Raw genomic sequence first — 22,683 nt, 5'->3', positions numbered from 1 at the left:
CTGCTTTTCTAATTCAAGACAACTACAAAATATCGTTAAGTTTTGTTTGGGATCTTGGGTGATGCTGAAACAAATATTAACAATAATTTCAGGAAAAGAATTACAGGTTCTTTTATTGCTACAGACCAACATAAACAACGTAATGACAGATGAGCGCTGCAGAGCACTGCAGTTTTCCCTCAGGAAGCTGGAGGTGGGGGGCTCAAAGCTCATGGGTTTGAATAAAGCTTTCATCAAGGTGCTATATGCTCACTCTCAGCACTTTGGCAAAAGCAGGCATGGCATTAACACTTCTTCTGTTATGACCCTTGTGCAAGATGAATGAAGCTACTCTGATTCTGCCTTTAATCTATCCAATTTGTGTTTTAATCAGCAAAGACAACAATTACAACAAAAAGCAAAGAAGAAAATGTGGATAGAAGGTGACAGAAGGCTTGGAAATAGTGTCGAAAGAAATGAAACTTACCGTGTCTTTTGTAGGAGCCAGAATCTCTTCAATCATCATACTGTCTCGTGCAAAGGAGCTCCGGTTGAGTGTGTTGGACCTATCCGAACTGAAGGAGCGGAGGCTACATGTTACCATGCAACCCAGTGCCGCGGGCAACAACAAGTGACGGGCAGGGGGACACGGCATAAAACAAAAAGCAAGGAATCCATTACTACATGTAACCTCCAGGGGTTTCACTTACTGGACAGAGAGTCCAAAAGTAATATGGGGAAAATAGAGAAGCAGAAGAGTCTGCATTTGAACAGGGATAAGATATTGCAGCACGTTATTCAGAGATGGAAATGAGAGTGAGGTCAGTTTTTTGCATTAAGAGATAGAGGGAAAGAGGAAGAGGAGAAGTAGGCGGCCTGAAAGGAAAAAAGACAGCTCTGTCTATACGTCTGTCATGAGCACTAGTGTAACTACGTCTGCCTGAATGATGACGTATGACAGAATAGCAGACTGTACTTATATGCACCTGGTTGGCAGATAAGAGCTTAAAGTGTTCAATTCTGTGCAGACGTCATCAATGACAGGAAAAGGAACAAGATTCACTCAAAGATATTTCAACTTTTAAATCCGACTCAAGCTCAAAAGCTCACCTTCCTTTATTCTAAGATTAGCTGACCTAGACCTGTTTCAAAGGAGCAAAATACAAGAAGGGAAGCAGGTCTTTTCTATCTATCTTGCTGCAGTCTGCTTTATGGCTGTGTGTGGTGATGTGTGCCTATTTTTGCTGCCTCTTCGGCTCAGTGCAGTGCTGCAGATTCATTTCGGGCTTCTTTCTTGTGCTCCTTCTACAGCGATTTGATCATTGCAGAAGATGTGAAATATTCATTTGATGTGCGGTGACTAAACGCTTACCTGAAACATATATTTTTGTGTGTGTGCGAAGAAGCACTTAAATATCATACGTGAAAGGTGCGTTGTTGTTGTTGTTGTTGTTGTTTGTGTAGGATACGCAGCTTCAGCTGTGAACAAAGCTGAAAACTCTGCCTTCGTTTCTCAGAGGGTATACTGTATGTGTGTATTGATGCGCCGTGCGTGAGTGCAAAAGGGGGAGAGTGGGTGAGTGAGGGGGAGAAAATGCAGAGCTCAGCGTGTTTGAGTGGGCACGCTATTCAGCACAGAGAGAAGCCCTTTATTCAGCAGAGCCTGCCTACCCCGGCATCGAAGTTACCAAGCAACTCTGTGCGGGCTGAATGGACTCGCTGGCAAGGCAGCGCCGCGCTATCCCCCCCCTCTACTCTGTTCTCACCCCGAACATGTTTGTTTTTTCCAGCTTCCTCCTCTTTCTCATTCTGCCTACCCTACTCCCCCCAAAAACATCAGCGCTTCTTCTTTTCCTTCTGTGTTTTCATTCTTGCTCATTCCCTTTTATGTCCTCCCTGTAGTCAGCTTTTCACTTCTGCGTGTCATCCTTCTCCATAATGATCTCCTTCTCTCTGCTTTCTCATTTCCTGAGTCACGATGCTTTAACAATACTGTGAAGTTTATCAGTTCATCCACTCAACTAAAGACTTTTTCAACTTTGCCTCTATCCCACTGCTTTCCTCTAATCAATCAGACCCTGCTCTAACACCTCCTTTCCTCTTTCCACTCCATTCATTTTTATGGGTGGTCACTCATAAAATCTACTTCAAATTTTCAATCTAGCATGTCAAAGTATGAACCAGTTAAGCACTGAGTCGAAGGGATTTTTGTGGACTCAGAGAGGCAACTGTAGGCAACTGAGTCATAGTATATCCACGTGAGTGCTGCTGTGTTCGAATGCAAAGTTTCCATCTCTGCAAACCAGAATTGAACAGCAGGAATCATGCCGAATACTTGTGGGACACCTCCAATTATGTCAACAAATTATTAATCCAATGATGTGTCCGATCCCTGGAAGTTACACTCAGAGACACTCCAAAAAAACATAAGGTGCCACATAAGAAGAAGCCACATCAAAACATTAGTAGATTACTCCACACAACTCAAAACTGAAAGATCCGTAAAACAGCTGCTTATATTTTCTTATGTCCAGCAAAACTGTCTCTTTTGCACACCTACATCAAAACAATAGACACAGATTTCACTAAGAGGTATGAGTTAAAAAGTGGAGGGATGATGATGATGATCTAAAAATACAACACGTAACAGCAAATGGGTCAAATACGCTACCACGAACAGAGAAACACCAACACTGGATGACACCAATGTCCAATGAATGACTGGTGGTTTGAGTTAGAGGTCTTATGAGTGTTGGATTGGGGTTAAAAAGTAGTTCACAGGGTCACAGGGAAGAGACACCATTCACAGATCTTTTACCTACTACTGGTACCACAACTACTACTCTTTTCTTACCTGATTCTAGGGCTAGAATGAGAGACAGGATGCAAGAAAACAAGAAAAAAAGAACAAAATAGCAGAGTGAAAAGCAAAGCATTTTGAAGACGTTCAAGCGTGATGTGACATTGATGCTGTGCTTTTGGTGGCACGCTACGGCAAGGTTGAGCGAATTTTTCCTGTTTTACATGAGAAGGTGTTTGCGTGTATCCAGCCCACTCAAAAAGCAGACCATGCAATGTCAATGTCATAAATGAAAAGGTAAGGGAAAGAAAAGAACTTGCTCAGCATCACACATTCACTGATCAATACATTATTTTATACATTTCCACACTCCTGCAAAAACAGTCAGCTTAACAAAGTGTATGTGCAATGTATGTATATGTATATGCAGATTTTAGTATATGTATCTGTAGTTTGCAGAGGAAGAAAGTTCTATGGAAACTATGGAAGGACTTGATCATTTGTAAGGAGAAGTCAGTGTAATAATAATGTAATAAAACTCTGAAATAGAAAGGTGAGCACAGCTTTTAAGCTTGCATGTGCTCCTCGCTGTATCATTGTACAAAATAGTTCTTTCAAACTTTTGCATAATTCAACGTATTATCTCTCTGTCAAAACTTTTTCCAGGATCAGCCCATCAAAACAAAGTCGTTCACGTGGAATCCCTCCAGTGTTTCCCTTGTTTGCCTTGCCCTGCTGATGTTAGCAGCTTCCTGTCACAGTCAGCGTGTCGTTGTTTTTATCAATCCAGCCATCACAGTGCCATCTGCCATCTGTCAGTGCGGTTACAATACACACTGTGGGGCTGCACAACACACCACCGGAGTGTTTTTATTGGCGCCTGCCATTTTTCCACGACATCCTTTGTCCACTGTGAAAGTGTAGCTACACCGACACGCAGCTGTTCGCCCAGAGCATCAAAGGTATCAAAGCTTGCTAGCTCTTTGTACATTTTTTTTTTGCCCGAGTTTCAAACAGGGTCACACAAAACGCTGAATCATTTAGTCAGGTTGAATCATTAGATGGCAACTTCCCAGCTGCGCTTTCTGGTGACTTCCATTATGCTGTGTTATTGTGTGTGAGCCTATATGTGTTTATGTTGCATATGTATGCATGTGTGTGTGCTCGGTGGAGGGGGCTGTGCATTAAACTATTCAAGAGCAACAAGAACAATATATGTCATATCAACTATGGCATTATAAATCTGTGGATTTAGGGTGACCACTGCAAATATCGCAAAGATGATGTCACACTGTGAAGTACATCAATAGTTTTAATGTGCATATATATAAAAATGGCAGGTGCCTACCTGGCTGAGCGGGCTCCTATGCTGAAACCCATGTACCCCTCATGAGGGAGAGAGTCATCCCCCAACTCTTTGAGGTCCTGAGGCCGCAGGTATTTGTCTGTATCCCCAGTCATTGCATCCTCACCTAGTGAAGGGACGAAATCAGAAAACCCTCCTGTTAACTTCAAAAGCTAATCAGGGCAAGAGAGACGATGCGGCACCCAGCAAAGAAAAACAACCCGACACCAGCCTCTCTTTTATTTGATTAGACTACTTAGAGAGGGCCTTGGCTAATTATCAGCATCCCTCTGCCGTTAAATCAACCCAGAATATCTCACTGCAACTTTTCTTTCTTTCAGTCTATTCTTTTCATTTGTGGCACACCAACAACATGAAGCTGGAACACTCAGCAGCGCCTATGCTGGACTTTAGAGGTGAGACTAATATTAAAAGAGAAAGAGGCAGCAGCAAAGACACTTTGCGGTATATCTAGAGCTCTCCTGTAAAATCAAACGCAGCTCGTTTCAGAAGAGTCAAAGCAGAAGGTTTTATAGCTACCAAAGCCTCAGCACAATAAGCAAAGAATAAGGAGAAAGTGCATAACCGCACCGCACCTCGATCGGCGGACCGGTGAACGATGACACGCCGGTCAATGAAGCCGCCGGGGCGGCTACAGTGTTTCCCCTTCTCCCTCATGTCCGGCTCTGTCCTGCCTGCAACACTCTGCTCCTTCACCGCAGCCCCTCCCCCTACCTTCAATACTGCCGCACTCCGATCACACACCACCACCAGTGTCAAGCAAGAGGACAAGGGATGGCAGCGTTTCCGGTGTCAGATTTCAAAATAAAACCAGTGGTGGAAGGGTTATAAATGAAATTATCTTTAGTCAAAACTAAAGACAAAGAAAAAAATTAAACCTGTTTACTCCCTATGTTTACACTTCATAAATTACAATTATAATGTTCATCAGCTACTCTTACAAAGAATACTGTGAACATGTTCTCTCAAGTGAAGCAAGGAAATTGATAAAAGATGCAAGATTTTCGAAGACATATCGCAATATTTTAATTATACTAAAGAAATATTTAACTAATAAATAATCTCTGTGTATTTAGTATAATTTTGAAATCTTGTGCACCTTAATTTTAAAACACTGGGACAGAGAAATATCGATTATAATATCGCTTCCTGTCTGTTTCCAAATCTCAATAAAAATGAAAGCGAAATATGCATATCTTATGATGTGGATGTAGCATATGAAGTGTTATTGAACGCATAACGATATCTTTTATTGTTGTGGCAGAGCGGATAATCCGACTTCCTGCGTTTCACAGATATTTCTGTCTGACTTCACAGACCTGGAAAGGGATCGACTGCTCGCTGTTAGAATAAAGTGTGGCAGTCCCATTCAAGCTCAGTTATTCCACCACTTACACCCCGACACACACACACAAACACCCTCCTGTTCTAGCCTATATTTTAAAGCATATTCTGAATCCCCCCGCCCAAAAAAAAAACCAAAAAAAAAACCAAAGCCTGCCTTTTCCGTCCCTCTAAGAAGAAGAAAAAACAAAAGCTGTTCACAAATATAAAAAGGATGTTGATTATAGTTCACACAATAAAAACTACGTAAAATCAGTAAAAACGGAAAAAATAATAACCACATCTTAGAGTGACAATTTCACATTGGCGCTCAGTAACTCTCACTTTCTTACTTTCTGTCTCTCGATCAATTCTCTGTGGCTTAATTGCACCGGCTATTGAAACTTCTTTTAAACCCCCCGAGCGACTTACCTTTGTCCAGCGCAGCCATATCGATTACAGCTCTGTTCGTGTTTCGGCGGTAATTTCTGTTTCTCTAAAACGCCACAAAACGCCCACGGTGTAAAAACTGCAGAAAGTTTAAGACTATCAAGAAGTCCATTCAATGCTTCTGGTGCTGGTGGAAAAAGCTGCCCTCTCGTCACCTCAAACACTTAACTCCACTCCAACCAACTTGCGTGTTTCTTGCCCGTGCGCACATCCCTGCTGCTTTCGTTACGAAAATAATGTAGATTAGAACCTCTCCAATTTTTGCGTCTCCTTGTTGCACAAAAAGGACACGAGGAAACATAAAACAGCCTAAGTCTAAGCCACCTGACATCGGTGGCCACACCGGGGTTAAATCTCTTGCAGGCGGCTCAAAAAAAGCTCATCTCATTGGATTTAAAGCGAGAGAGAGAGACAGTGCGTCTCTGGCTCAGCAGCATCCACAACAAACTCCAGTTGAAGAGTGTCAACAGGGGCCGCGGTGGAAGTGTTTACCGCTCTGTGGAGAGCACAGTCAGCTGACAGGTCGTTTGAGCAAATGCCTGGGAACGTCAGCATTTGAAACTTTCACTGAGGTTTTATTCTTCCTCTGTGATGGAAATCCTAGAGGGAGTTTGGCTGTGTGTCAAAGTGGGAGTGGGGCTACAATAATGACGAAATAACCACATAATTTTGCAATTTTTAATCTCTTGAGCAACATTTCTCTGTCTAGCTCTTCTGTCACTGTGTTGCACACAGTGACTACAACTTGCACAAGAGTAAGAGAATGCAAGCAAAGCAGCAACGGTTAACTGCAGTAATGAAACTATTGCAGGCCAATGCCATAGGAATTATAGAAATCTATACTATGACGCTAACAGAGAAAATTAAAGATTTAAGTTATTCTCTATAGATTAGTGGCTGTAGTCATGTATAGAAGTCATAAGGCAGGTCACAATAACACACAAGAAAACACACACACACAACAGCAACCACGGGGAGCTGTTAGAGTCACTCCAGCCTGCAGCCTAATAGGATTGGCTTCCCTCATGTAGGATTAAAACAAGTTGAAGAAAGTCTCCATTTACTCCTGCTACTTCTTTAACACACACCCACATAGAGCAAAACAACAGCATCCTATAGAAAATGAAGGAGTGCAGACCTGAATACAACTGCTGTCTGAAGCCAGTCTGGTGGTGCTATTGGGCAAAGTGATTATCAAGGCCACAGAAGTACAACGCTGATGAAATACATGCATGGTATAAACCGTTTATGTGGGGGACATTAAGTCATGGGCACTATATTTCCTATGTGAGGATCTTCAGAACAAACTCATCTCCTAAAACCTGATATGCGTGTATACTTGTTGATTCTAGCTGTATCGCCTCACACAGAAACTCCACACCCCTTGACCAACATCCCCCGAGCAACAGCCTGTGAACGAGCTCATCAATTTTGCAAGAATCTTGGCTGTGTAGTTCCAAAACAAAGGACAGAGGACTGAGTGGACGGTCCTCTGTACCATAAACTTGGCAGAACATTGGCCTGCAGTCCTGAAGCAGCTACTCTGCTGCAAACTATGAAACTTGAATTTTACATACATTGAAAAATGATTTGACACGATGTATGCCGGCCTCTTCATATTCCAACTCTGCATTTTGATGTGTGTCGCATTGATTTTGCTTTCATTTTTTCACAGCTACACAATTTTGTGTCAAATAAAATGGCTACAGCTGGACTTTATTGTTTGTCTGCATGATTAAAGACTAAGGAAAGATAATAAATACAATAAAACAGTATATATGCACAACCCATGGAGCCTTAACAACATAATAACTAAAGAATAACCACAGCATTTAGTTTGAGTGGACAGTGTGTATTCTGGTCAGTGAGTAAGTTCCTTTGAAAACGTTCCCATTACCATGAACAGCAAAGCAGAACAGCAGTACAGCAAAGGCGACACTGTTAGTTCTAGGCAAGGCAGCTCCGTTGTATTAAAGGAAAAGAAGCAAAAAATAGAAGAGAGGATTCAAACCGATACCTTCATCAACATCTGACAAAGACTCCTCACTGAGAGTTTCTGGCACATTGGCCTGGACTGTGTTTTGGATACACATACAGTGAAACATGCACGTTAATGAGAATGACATCACATAGCACACAGTATATGGGAATTATGCACTTTCATTGATTTTAGGCCTCAGTGATAAAATTTAAAAACATTTTTTTACATACCTTCATCATCTGACATATCGAGGAATTCATTCATGGTCTCAGGGACATTGATTTTATGCTTTTCGGATGCACTCTGGAAATTCAAAAAAAATACATATATTATATATTCCTCACCTGTTTTTTTAAGCAGTTACAAATGGATTTTCTTAAATTATGATATGTCACATAATCACTTGAAATCACTGCCTTTCACATTGCTACATATTAAAAGAAAGTACTGATAGTGACATTGTTGTTGATATTTTGAAAGTCAGTTTATGCGTGACAGCAAAGGGAACATAAGAAAAGATGATCTTGATTATTACCCACTCTTTAAATATTTTATCAGCTGAAGCTCTGATAAATGTAGTCAGCTGGTGTCAACTTCAGGATATAAGTTGCAAATAAAGTGAAAGCTTCACATATATTTCCTTATTTGGGCCTTAGACTGGGCTCCAGGCCCTGTCATAGCAAGAAGTAGTCATACTGTATTTCTGAAGGCCATCTTGACCCAGATAAGCGATCAGCAAATGTTCCAAAGGCTGCAGATGTAGGCTTAAGAGCAACATAAAACAACAGCAGAGGTCTGTGTACGGTGAATAATAGATCAGGCACACTGAGGTGTGAGGAGATGACCTTGATCTTTTATTCACACTCCTGTGGTTTGAAGCATTTATGACGAATACACTTTCCTGCTGATTGTGCTGGATCCTCAATGACCCCTTTTCCTGGCTCTTCACTCACTGTCCGCCTCACATGCTTGTCACTTCTTCATCACTTCTACATCACTGCCTGTCTTTCTGTACCTCACTCATCTGATCATTAGGGTCAGCTGTTAGTATTGCTGTTAGTAACGTTGGCTATACGAGGGGAATCCTTAAGCTCCAATCTGAGCCGTCCCTTTCTCTTAAGCAGGACAACTTCACACATGTGACACAGCGTGACAGACTGACTTGCAAGCTCATTTGCAGTATTCACACCTTAACTCCACTTACAGTGTGCTGCTGGCTGTCCACGGCCACGGTTTATTTTTGGCAATGAGCTAGCTGCTCGGTAAGAAAACACTAGTAGTTTCACAGACAAATAAAAAACATTATTTCTAATGTTCGCTTTTAAGCAAAAAACAACCTTCCTAATCCAACAAACAACCAAAGTGATACTATTTCTAATGCACTGTACAACTTTTAGTTCCGATATTCTTGTTTTTCCTGATGTCACAGCCCAAAAAGCATTGGAATCAACTCTGAAATCTTACATATCAGAAAATCCTTTAATGCACCAACAATTAAAACCAGAAACTGCATGAAAATGTAAAGTATCACAGAGTGACAAAGCTGATTTCCACATAGTTAATACCTAAATAAAAATAAATGGCTGCTAAGAAAATAAAACATAGAAGTTTACCCTTCAGTGTCTGGAAAATGAGATTTGCTCTTGTTAATTTGCTAAAATGTGATAGCTGTCAGTTTATTCTTTAAACTAATGAAGCTGAATCATCAATAAAAATCACACAGTCTCACACACCCAAAAAAAGAAAACATATATTAAAACCTTTCAATAAGAAGCACAGAATCTTTGCCCAGCTGTCAAGTTACACAAAATATCCATCAGTTGATGTATGAAGTAATTATATGTCTTTAGATTGTATGTCTTAAAGCATGTGAGATGGCATTGACAAGAAGTCAGTGTCTTACCATAGTGGCCAAGTTTTCATCAGTCACAGGCCTCAGAGTGTCAACAACAGAGATGTAACCAAGACGGCGGGCAATGGATAGGGCAGTGTTCCCATTCTTACCAGTGACAAAAACACACAGAGTAAGTTACACACAGAAAGGAAAAAAGCATTCAGTATTTCCTCAAACTTAAGCTCTGCTGTCTAGCCCGTGTGTTTGCGTACTAACCACAGTGAGTTCGTTGGCCGAGGCCCCGTTCTGAAGCAGCAGGTTGATGATGTGGGTGTGGCCCTGCTGAGCAGCTTGGTGTAGAGGAGTGTACCCGTTCTAAGCACAGCCAGACAAACACAATCAGTTTGTTCAGGAAAGATGCAAATACACTGCAGGATTGCAGGAAGGTCTTCAGCGATACAAGACTGTATGTGTGTGATTCTGTGTGTCTACCTTGGTTTTGCCATTGACCCTGGCATGGTTGTGCAGCAGGAAGTTTGCCATCTTTGCATTTCCATAGTGGCAAGCTACATGCAGCGGAGTGTAACCCATCTGGAATGACAAATGATGGCAGAAGAGGCACAGACAATTCAATTAAAACAGGACGGAAAATTACTCACAAGTGCCTACTGCAGACTATAATTTGTTACATCACAGTTTACTAGAGAGCTGGCCTGAATTTTGGAAAGTTTATATTTTAAGTGTAAAATTTACCAGGCAAATATATAAATCCACTCACATAATGGGATTTCTCTAAATCCTAAATTAAAACTGCATCGTATTTCATCTGCTCTATGAATTATGTATTTGTGTATCATGGAGATCAGTGGGTGAATAACCTCTTTGCTGTAAACAACTGTCCTGTCAGCACAAACACACCACAAATAACCTTGTGTTAGCCCAACCTTTAGCTACTGCAGCTCTTAGTGAACGTGATTATGTGCATGAATGTGTTTGCTGCATCCATAACAACATGATCACCTTCTACTCAGGTAACAATCCTTTATTTATGCAGCAACTGAGATGTCGGCAGACAAGTGAGTGTATGAGCGTGTTAAGCTAAAGAGGAAAATCAGGATAAGCACATAAAGCAAATTAACTGATGGAAGTTAAAAAAGTATAAATATGCAGCAAACCTGCCTACTCAAGTATTTACAGTTTTCCCATGTGTGCAAGAAGTCATCTGAGAAAGTTGTACCTTTGTTTGTGGGTTGACATCAGCCCCATGATTGAGAAGGACTTCAGCAACATTGACCTTGTCCTCCTGAGCTGCTAAGTGGAGTGGTGTTAGTCCGCTCTGTATATGAAAAAAGGAGAAAAACATGCAAATCCACAATTACATTTATTAGGGTGGGTGTGCAGAAGAAGAATGAAAAGTAGGGTGTTTTTCAGAAAACTTGTTTGAGAAGTCTAATGTGTTATGGCAAAAATCATGACAAGTGTTTGTCTACTGGGTATGAAGGATTGTGGGCCATATACATGTGTAAGCTTAATTACATTTGTAGTAGTTCCTGTATAAATACTAGAGCTATGTGACAGATTCTACCTTGTTGCACACGTTGACATTAGCGTTCTTGGTCAGCAGCAGTGACACCAGATCCACGTTGCCCTCCTGTGCTGCAAGGTGAATTGGGCTGATGCCTTGCCGCGTCACTGCATTGGTGTCTGCACCGTACTCCAGCAGTGTGGTCCCAATTTCCATTTGGTTCTTCTTGGCAGCGATATGAAGGGGCATGTAGCCGTTCTAAGGTCCGCAAGAGAGGCGTAGAGGTTAGGAGGCTGGACCGAGCTCTTCTATGGTTGTAAAACTTAAACTATGGGCAGGGCTGAAGGGTGTGTCTAAAAGTAATTTTCATTTTATCTACAAAACTAAAGATCTATTACATGATAGATGCAGCTGAAAATCAGGATACAGCTTTGATTAAAAATGTTGTAATTTTGCATCAGGACGTATAATCCAGTTTGTCATGAAAACAAACTTACAGCACAAGGGTCTTTCAACTTATTGACAGTCATGAGGCTAGTGTGGCCAGCCTAACGTATCACAGGTAAAACTGATGGGAAAACCTCAGACAGAAGGTTGACCTCAGCTGTTACACACATTCACAACAGTGAAAGTGCTAGAGACAAAGTGTACAAACAGGAGTGCAACTTAAACGTGAACAGTCACCACCCTGGCTTCCTCCTTTTTGCTACTGTGGAGGAGAGGACCTGAGAGAAAACATTACAAAGTAGCAGGAGGGCTACATTCAAACCTCTGGGTAGCCTTGAGGTCTGCAAGGGAGAAGGTAATTCTAGCTCAAATGAGAGTGAGTAAAAGGATAAGGTTAGTTTGGAAGAGGGAAGAGCCTCTATTTACAGAGCCTAACTTGGCTTCCTTCTTTGATTTAATTTACTACACTGTGTAAAGCAAGACTTATACTTCAAGTCAAAATCCATTTTTTTCTATCTCCATCACTAAGTAGAAAAACATCACACACGGAGCACAGATTATGGTACTGCAGGGAACTATTGCAGCAATAACTGCAATAGTAACCCTACTCGTGTATCTGTGTTAGCGCCTCTATACAACTCCTCTTGTACACACTGATTGATTTGTTTCCAAAAGCACTTAAATTAGATCAAGCACACTAACTTTAGAACCCAGCCAAATGAAAAACAATTTGAGAAAGAAAGAGAGAAAGGAAGAAGGCAGGACAGAATGAGTGTGGGAAGGCGACAAGAAAGGCAAAGGAATAAATTTAGACAGACGCAGATTAAGGGAGAGAAAGAGAGCTAGGATGGACCAAAGTGGCTTTGCAAGCTTTGGTCTCCCTTTGTGGCATGTCACTTGACAGTCCAGGCAAAACAGGCATTTCCTGCCACATTTTTGGTTGGTTCTGGCTTTTTGCTCACACTCGTTCTGCGGTTTCGACAGACTCTTAAAGCCTGGCAGGAGACAAACCATGACTTGACCACTTATGTTTGTCTGTCTAACTTAACAGCTTTTTTTTTTTAGGTTTTATTGGGAATACATCATTTTCTCAACTCTTGAACAGACAAAAAAAAAAGGAAATTTTAGTGGTTTGGCACTAATACTGACTCTGGAGTAATTACATTTCTTCTTTTTAGGAGAAACACAGTATATTGCTTGCAATATGTAGCAAACCAGCAACTCAAATCTGCTGACAGCATGACCTCATTTCAGGCTGGTCAGGTGGTTTGTAAGACTTGACTGAGCACAAAATAAAACTCACACTTTCACTGATAAATGATGAAACGGATGGAGGAAATGGGCGAGCATTAGATCCACATTCACACCGATGAATATTACACATAAATCATTATTAATGGGATGTTACGTAAGTGATAAGCCAGGTGAGTTCCTCTTAACACGTGTATTGATATGTGTCTGTGTGGATACCTTGGCGGCAGCGTGTGGGGAAGCTCCCTGATCCAGCAGCAGCAGTGCCACTCTCTGATTATCGTAGTGAGCAGCTACATGCAGAGGAGTTAGCCCACTCTAAAACATCCACACACACACACGTACAAATGCAGAGACACATCCACACACACACAGGCATGCAACACAACACGGGATTAGGAGATCACCGACCACACCCAAGCACAGACACGCTGATAAGTAAAATGAAAGAGCCAAATGAAAACTGTGTTAAGAAATTTTTAGAGATGGGCATCGAACCGATGAAAGATACAAAGTATAGGAGACGGTTAGAGCTCTAACTTCATGCGCTAAAGGTAGATGGCATTATTAGGAAACTGAGTGAGAGAATTTTCCTGCTGGCCTGCTGATAGATTTCAATGTATCTTCAAAATGTTGACTTTGCAGCACTTATCTACAACGGCTACAGTATTTTGATTTGGAATTCAATAGCCATGTCAAAACATGCTAAAGTCATCTCAAGTGTGCAAAAGCACCAAAACTGAAGATACACACTTTTCACTGGCCAGCAAAGATGTGACTAAAGCATTATTTTTATAGCAGCAGAAGAAGGATTAGTATTAGTTTACCAACAGCAGAAGCAGCAAGGTCTAGTTATTATTTTAAAATGTGATCAGAAAACTGAATCTAATAATTTTTTTTTAACCAAAAGCATGTGCTTATCTGCCACTAGTTGTTCAAATTATATATTTTGAGACAAGATTTCTCAGTGTATCCATCGACACAAGTGGGAGATTAAAGGGTCTGCATCACTCATGTTAAACCACAAAACCGTGCTCGAAATTACTCTATCATAGGACGTGTCCCCCAACCAGGCCTCCACACAGTGTGGCTCACTAACAACAACCTTCCATAAAGAGAATTTCAAGGTCATGTCATTGTCTTAATACTTTCTATAAGAGTTAGATGATGGAGGCATTATGTAAATAATGGTCTGTATATATGGAGTACTTTATAATCCTAGGCTCTAAAAGTGTTTTACAATGTTTTCTCATCAAAACGCACACGCAGAGTGATCAAACAGGGCGGCATATGATGTGACATACTCATTATTTCTACCAAAATATATAAAAAACCCATATAATATCTTAAAGTCTTTATTTTCATCTTGATATAAAATGTATTATAATAATAACGACCTGATTTTCTTCTTTGTGTATCTGACACTGAGGCAGATTTTAGCGTGACACCACCAGACACTGTGGAAGTTTCATTATCATATCTGACAGTCTTTATGTTAAACGCTTTCAGATGTTGGCAAAGATGCACATACGACTAGTGCCAGCAGGTCTCAGCTATTTAAGTCTCTCTCAGTGGAATAAAAGAAATCTGCCTACAAGGTTTTTGCAACAGGACAAGCATCTGTTTGATGTGTCGCACTGTGATCAGACCTCAGCTTGCTTCCACCACACTACTACCTCCCAGCATCTGGGCCAGCTGCAGCTCAGAAAACACAACACAGCCCTGCTGACTATCTTAGAGATGAGGACATGAAATTAGGAATTTCAGGTTTATACTGCACTTTTGCTGTCTGTCATTTCCTTGCTGAACCTGCCTGCTCGTCTTAAACAGGTCATCTTTTTCTGTTTCTTAAATTTATACTCAGAAACTCTCCGCCTTTTCAGACATCTCACCTTTCCAGCAGCATCAGGTGCAGCTCCCTTCTGTAGGAGCAAACTGGCTACCTCCATCTTGCCATACTTTGCTGCCACATGGAGGGGACTGAATCCTTTCTGCTGGGCCAAAAAAGGGAGAGCAGGGAGTAGTGAGGGTATTTAAACAGGAAGTGAATATTTGCATTATTTTAGGTCCCACTTGGCTGGTGTGGGATCGAGCTTTTCCTTAAGCAACATAGTTTCTCACTGTCTTTCAGTGCTCAAGTCACAAATGAAAACAAAACAGCAGCAGCAAAGATTTTGTGTTATTCAGACTGAACAAAACAGAAAGTTTGATCTTAAGAGCAACATCTCTTTCCTTCATAAGACACAGGACACCGAACATTACAGTCCAAATAGGTTAAAAAGTTCAACATTGTGAAAACATTTTCAATAAAGTTATATTTTAGCCATATTTAAATTAGGATGGATTCACTTTATTAACAACACTCAAATGCAAAATAACTTACAAATGAGTATTGTCTGTGCATGAGTAATTTTCTCTCCATAGGGGTTCATTACACTGAGAAAGTAAGGCAAAGGTCTTTACTATCTCTTGAGGCAAATGCATGTCTATTACACGTTTTGCTGTGATGCTGGGTTTGATTTGCCAGTGTGATCACTTGGCTTCCTTCCTGTGTGTATGCAAAGATATTTAAAGACATTAGATCATATTTTCCAGAGGAATGTGGGACTCCACAGATTCCCATTTTCTCTGAAACACTTGACCTCATTTGTGTGACAGTAGTAATCGTGCCAGTTTTTAAATTTCTATTCATTTAATCTGCTTTATAAACACCTAAAAGGGGTCAATTAATCTGCTCGATGGCACAAATTTTCTGTTTTCACACAGATATGATATCATTTGCTTGAAAAGCCGACTAAGGTAAAGTCCCAAAAGATGCTATATGTGTGTGTGTGAGGAAGTAAGAGCCCACCATGGGGTTTACCCTTCATTAATCTGCTCTGCTAACAGAAGTCACCTTCAAAGACAGTCCACAGACACATATCACACTCACATCTTCCACACCCATTTTATACTTCGAGCAATGCACTTTTATGCAATTAGTCAGATCTGTGTGTCAGTTTAGTCAGTTTAGTATGCTTAGACTATGAATTCTTTTGCTGGGAGAAGGACGTATTTAGGCATTTATTTCATATGACAAGAACCTTGGAGGCCACTTGAAACAAAACCATGCCTACTAGTGGAGATACTGGAAAATGGGAACATTATCTACATTGCAATATAATGCTTAAACGTCTACAAGACATACCTTTGTTGCAGATGAGAGTGAGGCACCATTGTCCAGGAGCATGGCAGCAACATCATGGTGTCCTTCGCGGGCAGCCAGGTGAAGGGGGGTGTAGCCTGAGGTGGTGGCAGCATTGGCAGACGCACCGCAATGCAGCAGCTGCTGGACAATGTCGACCTTCCCCAGCCGACTGGATATGTGCAGCGCTGTCTGGTCATCCTGCAAAGAGAGGGGAAGTGACTTTTTGGCCCAGTTCTGTATCCCTTTTTGTTTTCTCCTTGACACAGTGATTGATAATGACGCTCTGTGTTCTAACCTTGGACTTGGTCTCCACCTTGGCTCCGTTCTTTAGCAGGTATCGGACTACGTCTGCCTGGCCTGCCCTGGCTGCCATGTGGAGAGCTGTCTCTCCTCGCTGGAAGATACAAAGGTTGTTGGCAAAAGGGAGATTTTCTAATCTGTATCGACATGTAGTACATTAAAATTAGTCTACTTACCACATTGGTGGTGTTGGGCGAAGCTCCGTGGTGCGTCAGCGCATGGACAATGTTTTCATGGCCCATAAAGGCTGCCACATGAATGGGCGTCAAGCCGGACTGCAGATAACAGATACGATGATCAACATGAAACATTAAAACACTAAAGACCAAATCAGCAACCAAATTTTATCCTGAACATCAAAACCAAACAACAATAAGATCAATTCCAAGTAATTATTATGTATTAAATGGTACAGAAGAGTAAAGGTGTTCCAGTCTGCTCTATTACCTCTGTGACAGCCTGGATAGACGCTCCATGTTTAAGCAACAGCTCCATCACCTTGACTCTGTTCTTCTTGCAGGCGATATGAAGCGGAGTGAAACCATTCTGCATGAAGAGAAAGTGTAAAGCTAAGGCTGGTATTCCAGTACGATCACTGAGAAACTCCCCACAGCCTCTAAACATGTGCAAATGAGTGAATGCTGAGATGTGCCAGGATGCAAATGTGTGGTAAAGAAAAGGTAAATATGAGGAATAAACCTGTTTTCAGTCCTGTTTTAAACATTCATATCAGCACATATCTATTTATTTCACACAAAAATAGTCCATATCATTAAAAAACAACAACAACAACAAAAAATCCAACACAGACAAAACTATCAGAAAATAGACAGACACAGTAAAACTTTATATTATAGTGCTAAGTCTTCTGCACTGTAAAGCTACCCAAACCAAACCATTTATTTTTTCTATGAGTATAATATTAATCATAAAAGCAAAACTTTTGGTGACTAACGCCTACCAACATCAACATTTCAGTATTTCTTGAACGTGATTTTTTTTGTCACGATCACGTGACTTGTCTGTTTTGCACCCCCATTCTTAACACCCCTTGTACGGCTTTATCCCTACCAGAGCCTTGGCATTTGGGTTGGCCTTCTTGTCCACAATGAGCTTGGCCACCTTATAGTGACCGCAGTGGGCAGCAACGTGCAGCGCCGTAAGGTAGTCATTGGTGACGTCATCCACGGGCACGTCGTGCTGGAGCAGGAGCTGGACACAGTTCAGGTGGTCCCCCTGAGTGGCCATGTGGAGAGGCGATAGGCCGTTCTATACAGGGCCGAGACAGGGAAAGAAAGAGAGAAAAGGGGAGAGAAAGAGAGAGCCAGACAAAGAAAGAGAGCGACAAACACACACGCAGACGGACACATAGACAGATGGACAGACAGACACAGTAAGTTAGGACGCGGCCATGCGCTGCACAGAAAGACTGCGAAGGAAGTTGCTGAGAAGGTTACAGAAGCATTGTTATAACGAGGCCATTACAACAATGTCTATTTTGTTACACTGGTCGTCCTGCGCGGTCAAACTGTAGGGCTGCGAAGGCAGCGGAGACAGGCTGTTCTGGAGAGGTCGCACAGATGTTATGGAGACAATGCGACAACACTACAGCAACAACAACAGACCTGCTATGTGAGTGGATGACAATTATTTAAATAGCTCCGAGTGGTTAGGAGAGCTGATTTTGAAAACAAAGGTATTCCAGTGTTATTAACATCGTGTATAGTGATCTATTCTGGTCTGTTTTATATTTAACTTAATGAAAAAGATGTCATGTGTTTGTGAACTTTCTTTTCTTCCCTATTCTGAGCTTAGCAGCATCTCCTGAATTGATCATCCAAGTAACTACCTTGGTCTTGGACAGTATAGGAGCTCCTCTGTCCAGAAGAATTTCTACCACCTGCTCGTGTCCGCTCCGTGCCCCACAATGAAGAGGTGTCAGACCGTCCTTAAAAGAACAAAATAACAAAATGAAATACTTTTTTAAATTTGCATTTTACTGTAAAATAATTTTAATAAACTTCAGTTTGTGCAAAATCAAATACTGCTACAGACAAAAACTTCTGTAAGTCTAAAAAACATATATTTCAGCCTCAAGTGCCTTTCTAATTGTGAAAAAAGTCTTACCTTGGTCTTTGCATCAATTTTGGCCCCTCTGTCCAGCAGCAACTTCACCATATTGCTGTTGCCCCTTTTTGCGGCCACATGAAGCGGTGTGATGTCATTCTAAGTGAAAAAGTGGAAAACTCTTAGACGGTTCTGCTCTCACATTATGCATTTAAACATATCTACAATTAGACAGAATTAATTCATTAGAAACTCGTCATGAAACTGACTAGTCTGCAACAGACTGTAATGCTTTGTTGCTCTCAAGCAAACAGCTGTAAACCAGCTCCATTGTTTAACCATCCACCACTGCTGGTGGATAATTTTCTGGACCTTACCTGTAATCAGTATAAAAGCAGCACAAACACAAACACTGCTTCACACACTAGCTGATTCATTTATAGGCCACTGATCACTCTGATTGGTAAACATCTAATATGGAAACCCATTTTCTAAGACAACATCACTGAGATTACTCTGTATATGTCACATAAAATCTCTTCCAGGTCTTTATATTTAATCATATCTCAAAAAAATATGAATTCAGTCTGAGAATAACATAACAGATACATATATAACAAATGTCCCATTGTTCTAAAAAGTCTCCCATTTCATGAGGGTCTTTATTAATCCAGGAATCTCTTTCTCTTTACCACTGAATACCTATATATTTATGGGAATGAACACAAATAAATTAGGCTTCATCGTACCAACATTACTTCCAATACTTGCGCTATTCTGTATGTGTACTATTGTATTTATTTATATTCATTCTCATTATTTTCTATTCATTCATTCTCTTCTATTCAAGTCCAGTACTGTTGTATTTATTCTTAGTTTATCTTATTTCTGTATAGTTGTATAAATGCATATTTGAATTTATTTCATTTTGATTTTTACATTTTGACCTTTGATCCAAGAGGATGATATTTCGTCCCACTGTATACTTGAGTGTATATTGTTGGGTTGACAATAAAACTCTACTTGACTTGACATTAAAGTTTGTGTGTGGGTGGTTTGGGTTTCACTGTTATTTTTTTCCCTTGAGTAAACAAAATATGCATTCGCCTATCAATGAAAAGTCCACAAACAGAATTCATGTAAAAAAAAAATCCCACATTTGACACCGATATTTTCAGTCCATCCTATTTTGCTGAAGGGTTTACATGCAAAATATAAGTTTATTCTTTGCTTTTGCTTTCAAGGAGCATAAATGTGACAGATGTTTGGGAAATCAAAGTGATTTTCCTCTGCCATAAAAGCTAAGCTATACTTTTGTTTTACCGTTTCATAGTTTTTTTTTTAATCCATTAAATATACCCGTATACCATATTCATATTTATTGTGTGTAATGGTTACACCTTTCCCAACCAGCAGAGGGCAGTAGAAACTCACCCGAGCCATGAAGTCCACAGCAGCTCCGCGGTTCAGCAAAAGCGTGGCCACATTAATGTTGCCATAATGCGCTGCGATGTGGAGGGGGGTGAAACCACTCTGAGGATTGAAGAAATGCAACAACACACGTGCAGACAGACAAATAGACACACCATGTTAAAAAAACAGTGGAGCAACATTCACACAAGATCAAACATCTGGCTTTACAAAGTCCCACTACATCAAACAAGGACACACTGGTTGCACACTGCTACACTGACACCTGACTTTTCTAACAGTTGCAGAAAAAGTCTATTTTTTCTAAAACTGTTAGAATCAAACATGGGCCCAACTAAAATATAACAATTTTACATTTAACTGACAAAAAACTAATTACAAAGATGTGAGTGTAATATACAACTTGATTTGAAAGATCAAGAGCTAACTGGTGTAAATCTGTTTAATTCTATTTACAGCATTCTGATATTTTTAGCTGCAAATAATCACCCTGCAAATGAACTTAATCTCCATTTGTTAACATCTTCAATGAGAGATGTATCCTGATATAACTCCTGGATTAGCTGTCGGAGCAACTAAAAGACACTGGAAAATATCTGTGACCTTATGTCTTACATTAAACAATCCAACTGCTGGAATTTTAATTTCAAAGAGCCAAAAGTCAATCAGTAATTCAGACACGTGTCCCCACCGATATCCTGAACTGAGAAATCGTACCACAAAGTTCACCAAAATTAAAATGATTTATATCTGCCTTGAAAAAACACACTATTCATATAAAACAGATTACAGTGTCTTTCTTCTATCTGAGTACACATTTGTTTAACGCAATGCATAAGTCTGAAATCAAAGCCATTTTTGGATGAATCATATCAGAGCCTGCCAAAACCACAAACAATGCCAACCAAAACAGGCACGCACAGAAGGTGGCCACCTGGCTTTGGTTTAAAAAAGGGGCCAATGTTACCACAGACGCAGTGTCACACTAGCTTGTTACTTTGGTCCCATGCAAAATGCTTTAGGTGTGAGTGTTGAATATTGGATGTACTAGAGCTCAATAAAGGATACACCGGTAAACAAATTAGAGAGCCTGACTAATGCTAGAATGCAGGGGTTCTTTAGAGTGTAAAGGGAATTAGACTGCCATGCAAGTTATGGACAAACTGCTGGTTTCAAATGAATGATAACCATTTTTCATGCGTACACTGGTTATCATGCTAATCAGTTTCATGGAGGGACTTAGTCAGGACACATTAAGACAACATATTTTAAACAGTGACAAGGGATTTCCAAAAATAAGACACTTCAGCTTTGGACACCATGAAACCATTAGAATCAAGGAAAACCTTGATACCCAAGCCTTTAGCCTCAGATTTATTAAATCAGTATTTGTGAAGCATGCGCTTTAGCTCTGATTTTCTCAATGACCAGATATATCCACTAGATTGATGAAGCAATGAAAAGGAAGAAGGCAGTACTGAGCTAAAATGGAAAAGGGGGAGTGACAGAGGGCTGCAGAAACACTACTGCATCAAGTCAGGGGCACTGAAGTGATTGTCGCTGTTGTTTTCAGAGTTTTTATGAATAGGATGAACACTACATAATGTACAGAGTAGAGGTGTACCTCTGTTGTTCTATTCACCATCATCTACAGAGTCAGCCAAGAGAGGAGAGAACGGGCAATTAGTGAGAAAAAAAAACCAAATTAAAAAGGGCCTTCACTCACATGAAGTGGAGGAGCAGAAGAGGGAGAGGCAGCTCAGTGAAAAATAATCTACGGCAGAAAAGTTTCGGTGTGCAGACTGCGCTCTTACTTGAAGTTTGAGTTTAAGAATGAGAAGGATATTCTCAAACTCAAATCTTTTCAGAGATAAAACTGGCCAAAAAACAAACAGGAATGTACTTCTGCTTCTTTTCCGAAAGAAAGAGCATCAACAACAAATTCAAACAATAAAGAGAAAAGGCAGCAGGAAAAAAAAAGACAATCAAGAAAACCAAAGAAATCAGTGTTAAAAACAAATAATCAAATAGGCAAAAAGAAAGAGACCAACTGATCATTCACTACCAAAGATGGGCTGCATCAGCGTTTTTGCTCACCTTGGACTCGACGTCTGCGTTGTGGTCGTTCTGCAGGAGCAGGGCCGCGGCCTTGGTGTCATCCTTGCGTGCGGCAATGTGCAGGGCAGGTAGGCGCACCTTGCCCTTTGTATCGTTCTCCAATAGCAGGGAGACCACCTGGTCATGGCCCTGCTGGAGGGCCACTGCCAGAGGGGTAAAGCCATCCTGTGAAGGAGGGGAAGAAATGAGTAACCAATGCTGGATGGTGTGGATGATGAGAGCAAATTAAACGCAGCTTATAAAAAGCAAAATGATTTTTAATAGTTTTATAGGCAATGATGAATCTAGGCTGCTCACATTATTTGAAGGTATTAATTATTATAATAAACAACTAGGTTAACTATGTCAATAACAGTGATGTGTTTTCATAAAAATATAGAGGCAGCTTGACCTAGAGGAGCATTTAGAATTAATTATAACTTCATATAATGTAGAAGTTACTGTACATTTCCAAGCCACACACAAATGTACGTTACATAATAAGAGGATGTGGAGAAGACAGCTCACATCTTCGGCATTTCCCACTCACATTGCCCTTATGATACATAATTCAGCCAAAAGCCATTTTATTTTACTGTGTTTTTGATACTGCATGTCTCAGTATGTGTGGGCAGAAGTGTGCAC

General features: G+C 40.6%; 1 protein-coding gene across 38 annotated transcripts in view; it reads right to left on the bottom strand.

The window, feature by feature from the left end:
- LOC102308332 (ankyrin-3) overlaps nucleotides 1-22,683 on the bottom strand; it is a 118,015-nt gene that overhangs the window by 32,607 nt on the left and 62,725 nt on the right. For 14 of the 38 annotated variants that reach the window (XR_006054975.1, XM_042225542.1, XM_042225543.1 and 11 more), the window contains 22 exons: nucleotides 22,039-22,224; nucleotides 21,566-21,589; nucleotides 19,945-20,043; nucleotides 18,571-18,669; nucleotides 18,293-18,391; nucleotides 17,515-17,712; nucleotides 16,891-16,989; nucleotides 16,620-16,718; nucleotides 16,439-16,537; nucleotides 16,144-16,341; nucleotides 14,849-14,950; nucleotides 13,176-13,274; nucleotides 11,319-11,516; nucleotides 10,971-11,069; nucleotides 10,226-10,324; nucleotides 10,010-10,108; nucleotides 9,803-9,898; nucleotides 8,130-8,202; nucleotides 7,936-7,992; nucleotides 4,128-4,251; nucleotides 2,834-2,845; nucleotides 467-569 (listed from right to left, as the gene is read on the bottom strand). Coding sequence is in view for 37 of the 38 variants with exons in the window: in XM_042225542.1 (XP_042081476.1) it covers nucleotides 467-569; nucleotides 2,834-2,845; nucleotides 4,128-4,251; nucleotides 7,936-7,992; nucleotides 8,130-8,202; nucleotides 9,803-9,898; nucleotides 10,010-10,108; nucleotides 10,226-10,324; nucleotides 10,971-11,069; nucleotides 11,319-11,516; nucleotides 13,176-13,274; nucleotides 14,849-14,950; nucleotides 16,144-16,341; nucleotides 16,439-16,537; nucleotides 16,620-16,718; nucleotides 16,891-16,989; nucleotides 17,515-17,712; nucleotides 18,293-18,391; nucleotides 18,571-18,669; nucleotides 19,945-20,043; nucleotides 21,566-21,589; nucleotides 22,039-22,224 (2,361 nt within the window). In the remaining variant the exon portion in view is untranslated. The other 24 variants (XM_042225526.1, XM_042225566.1, XM_042225523.1 and 21 more) reach the window with 20 other exon arrangements.

Source organism: Haplochromis burtoni, unplaced genomic scaffold (assembly GCF_018398535.1).
Source record: "Haplochromis burtoni strain Fernald_Lab_line unplaced genomic scaffold, NCSU_Asbu1 Contig_7, whole genome shotgun sequence".
Lineage (NCBI taxonomy): Eukaryota > Metazoa > Chordata > Actinopteri > Cichliformes > Cichlidae > Haplochromis > Haplochromis burtoni.
The sequence above is the reverse complement of the archived record's forward strand: the minus strand, read 5'-3'. Positions and strand labels throughout refer to the sequence as shown.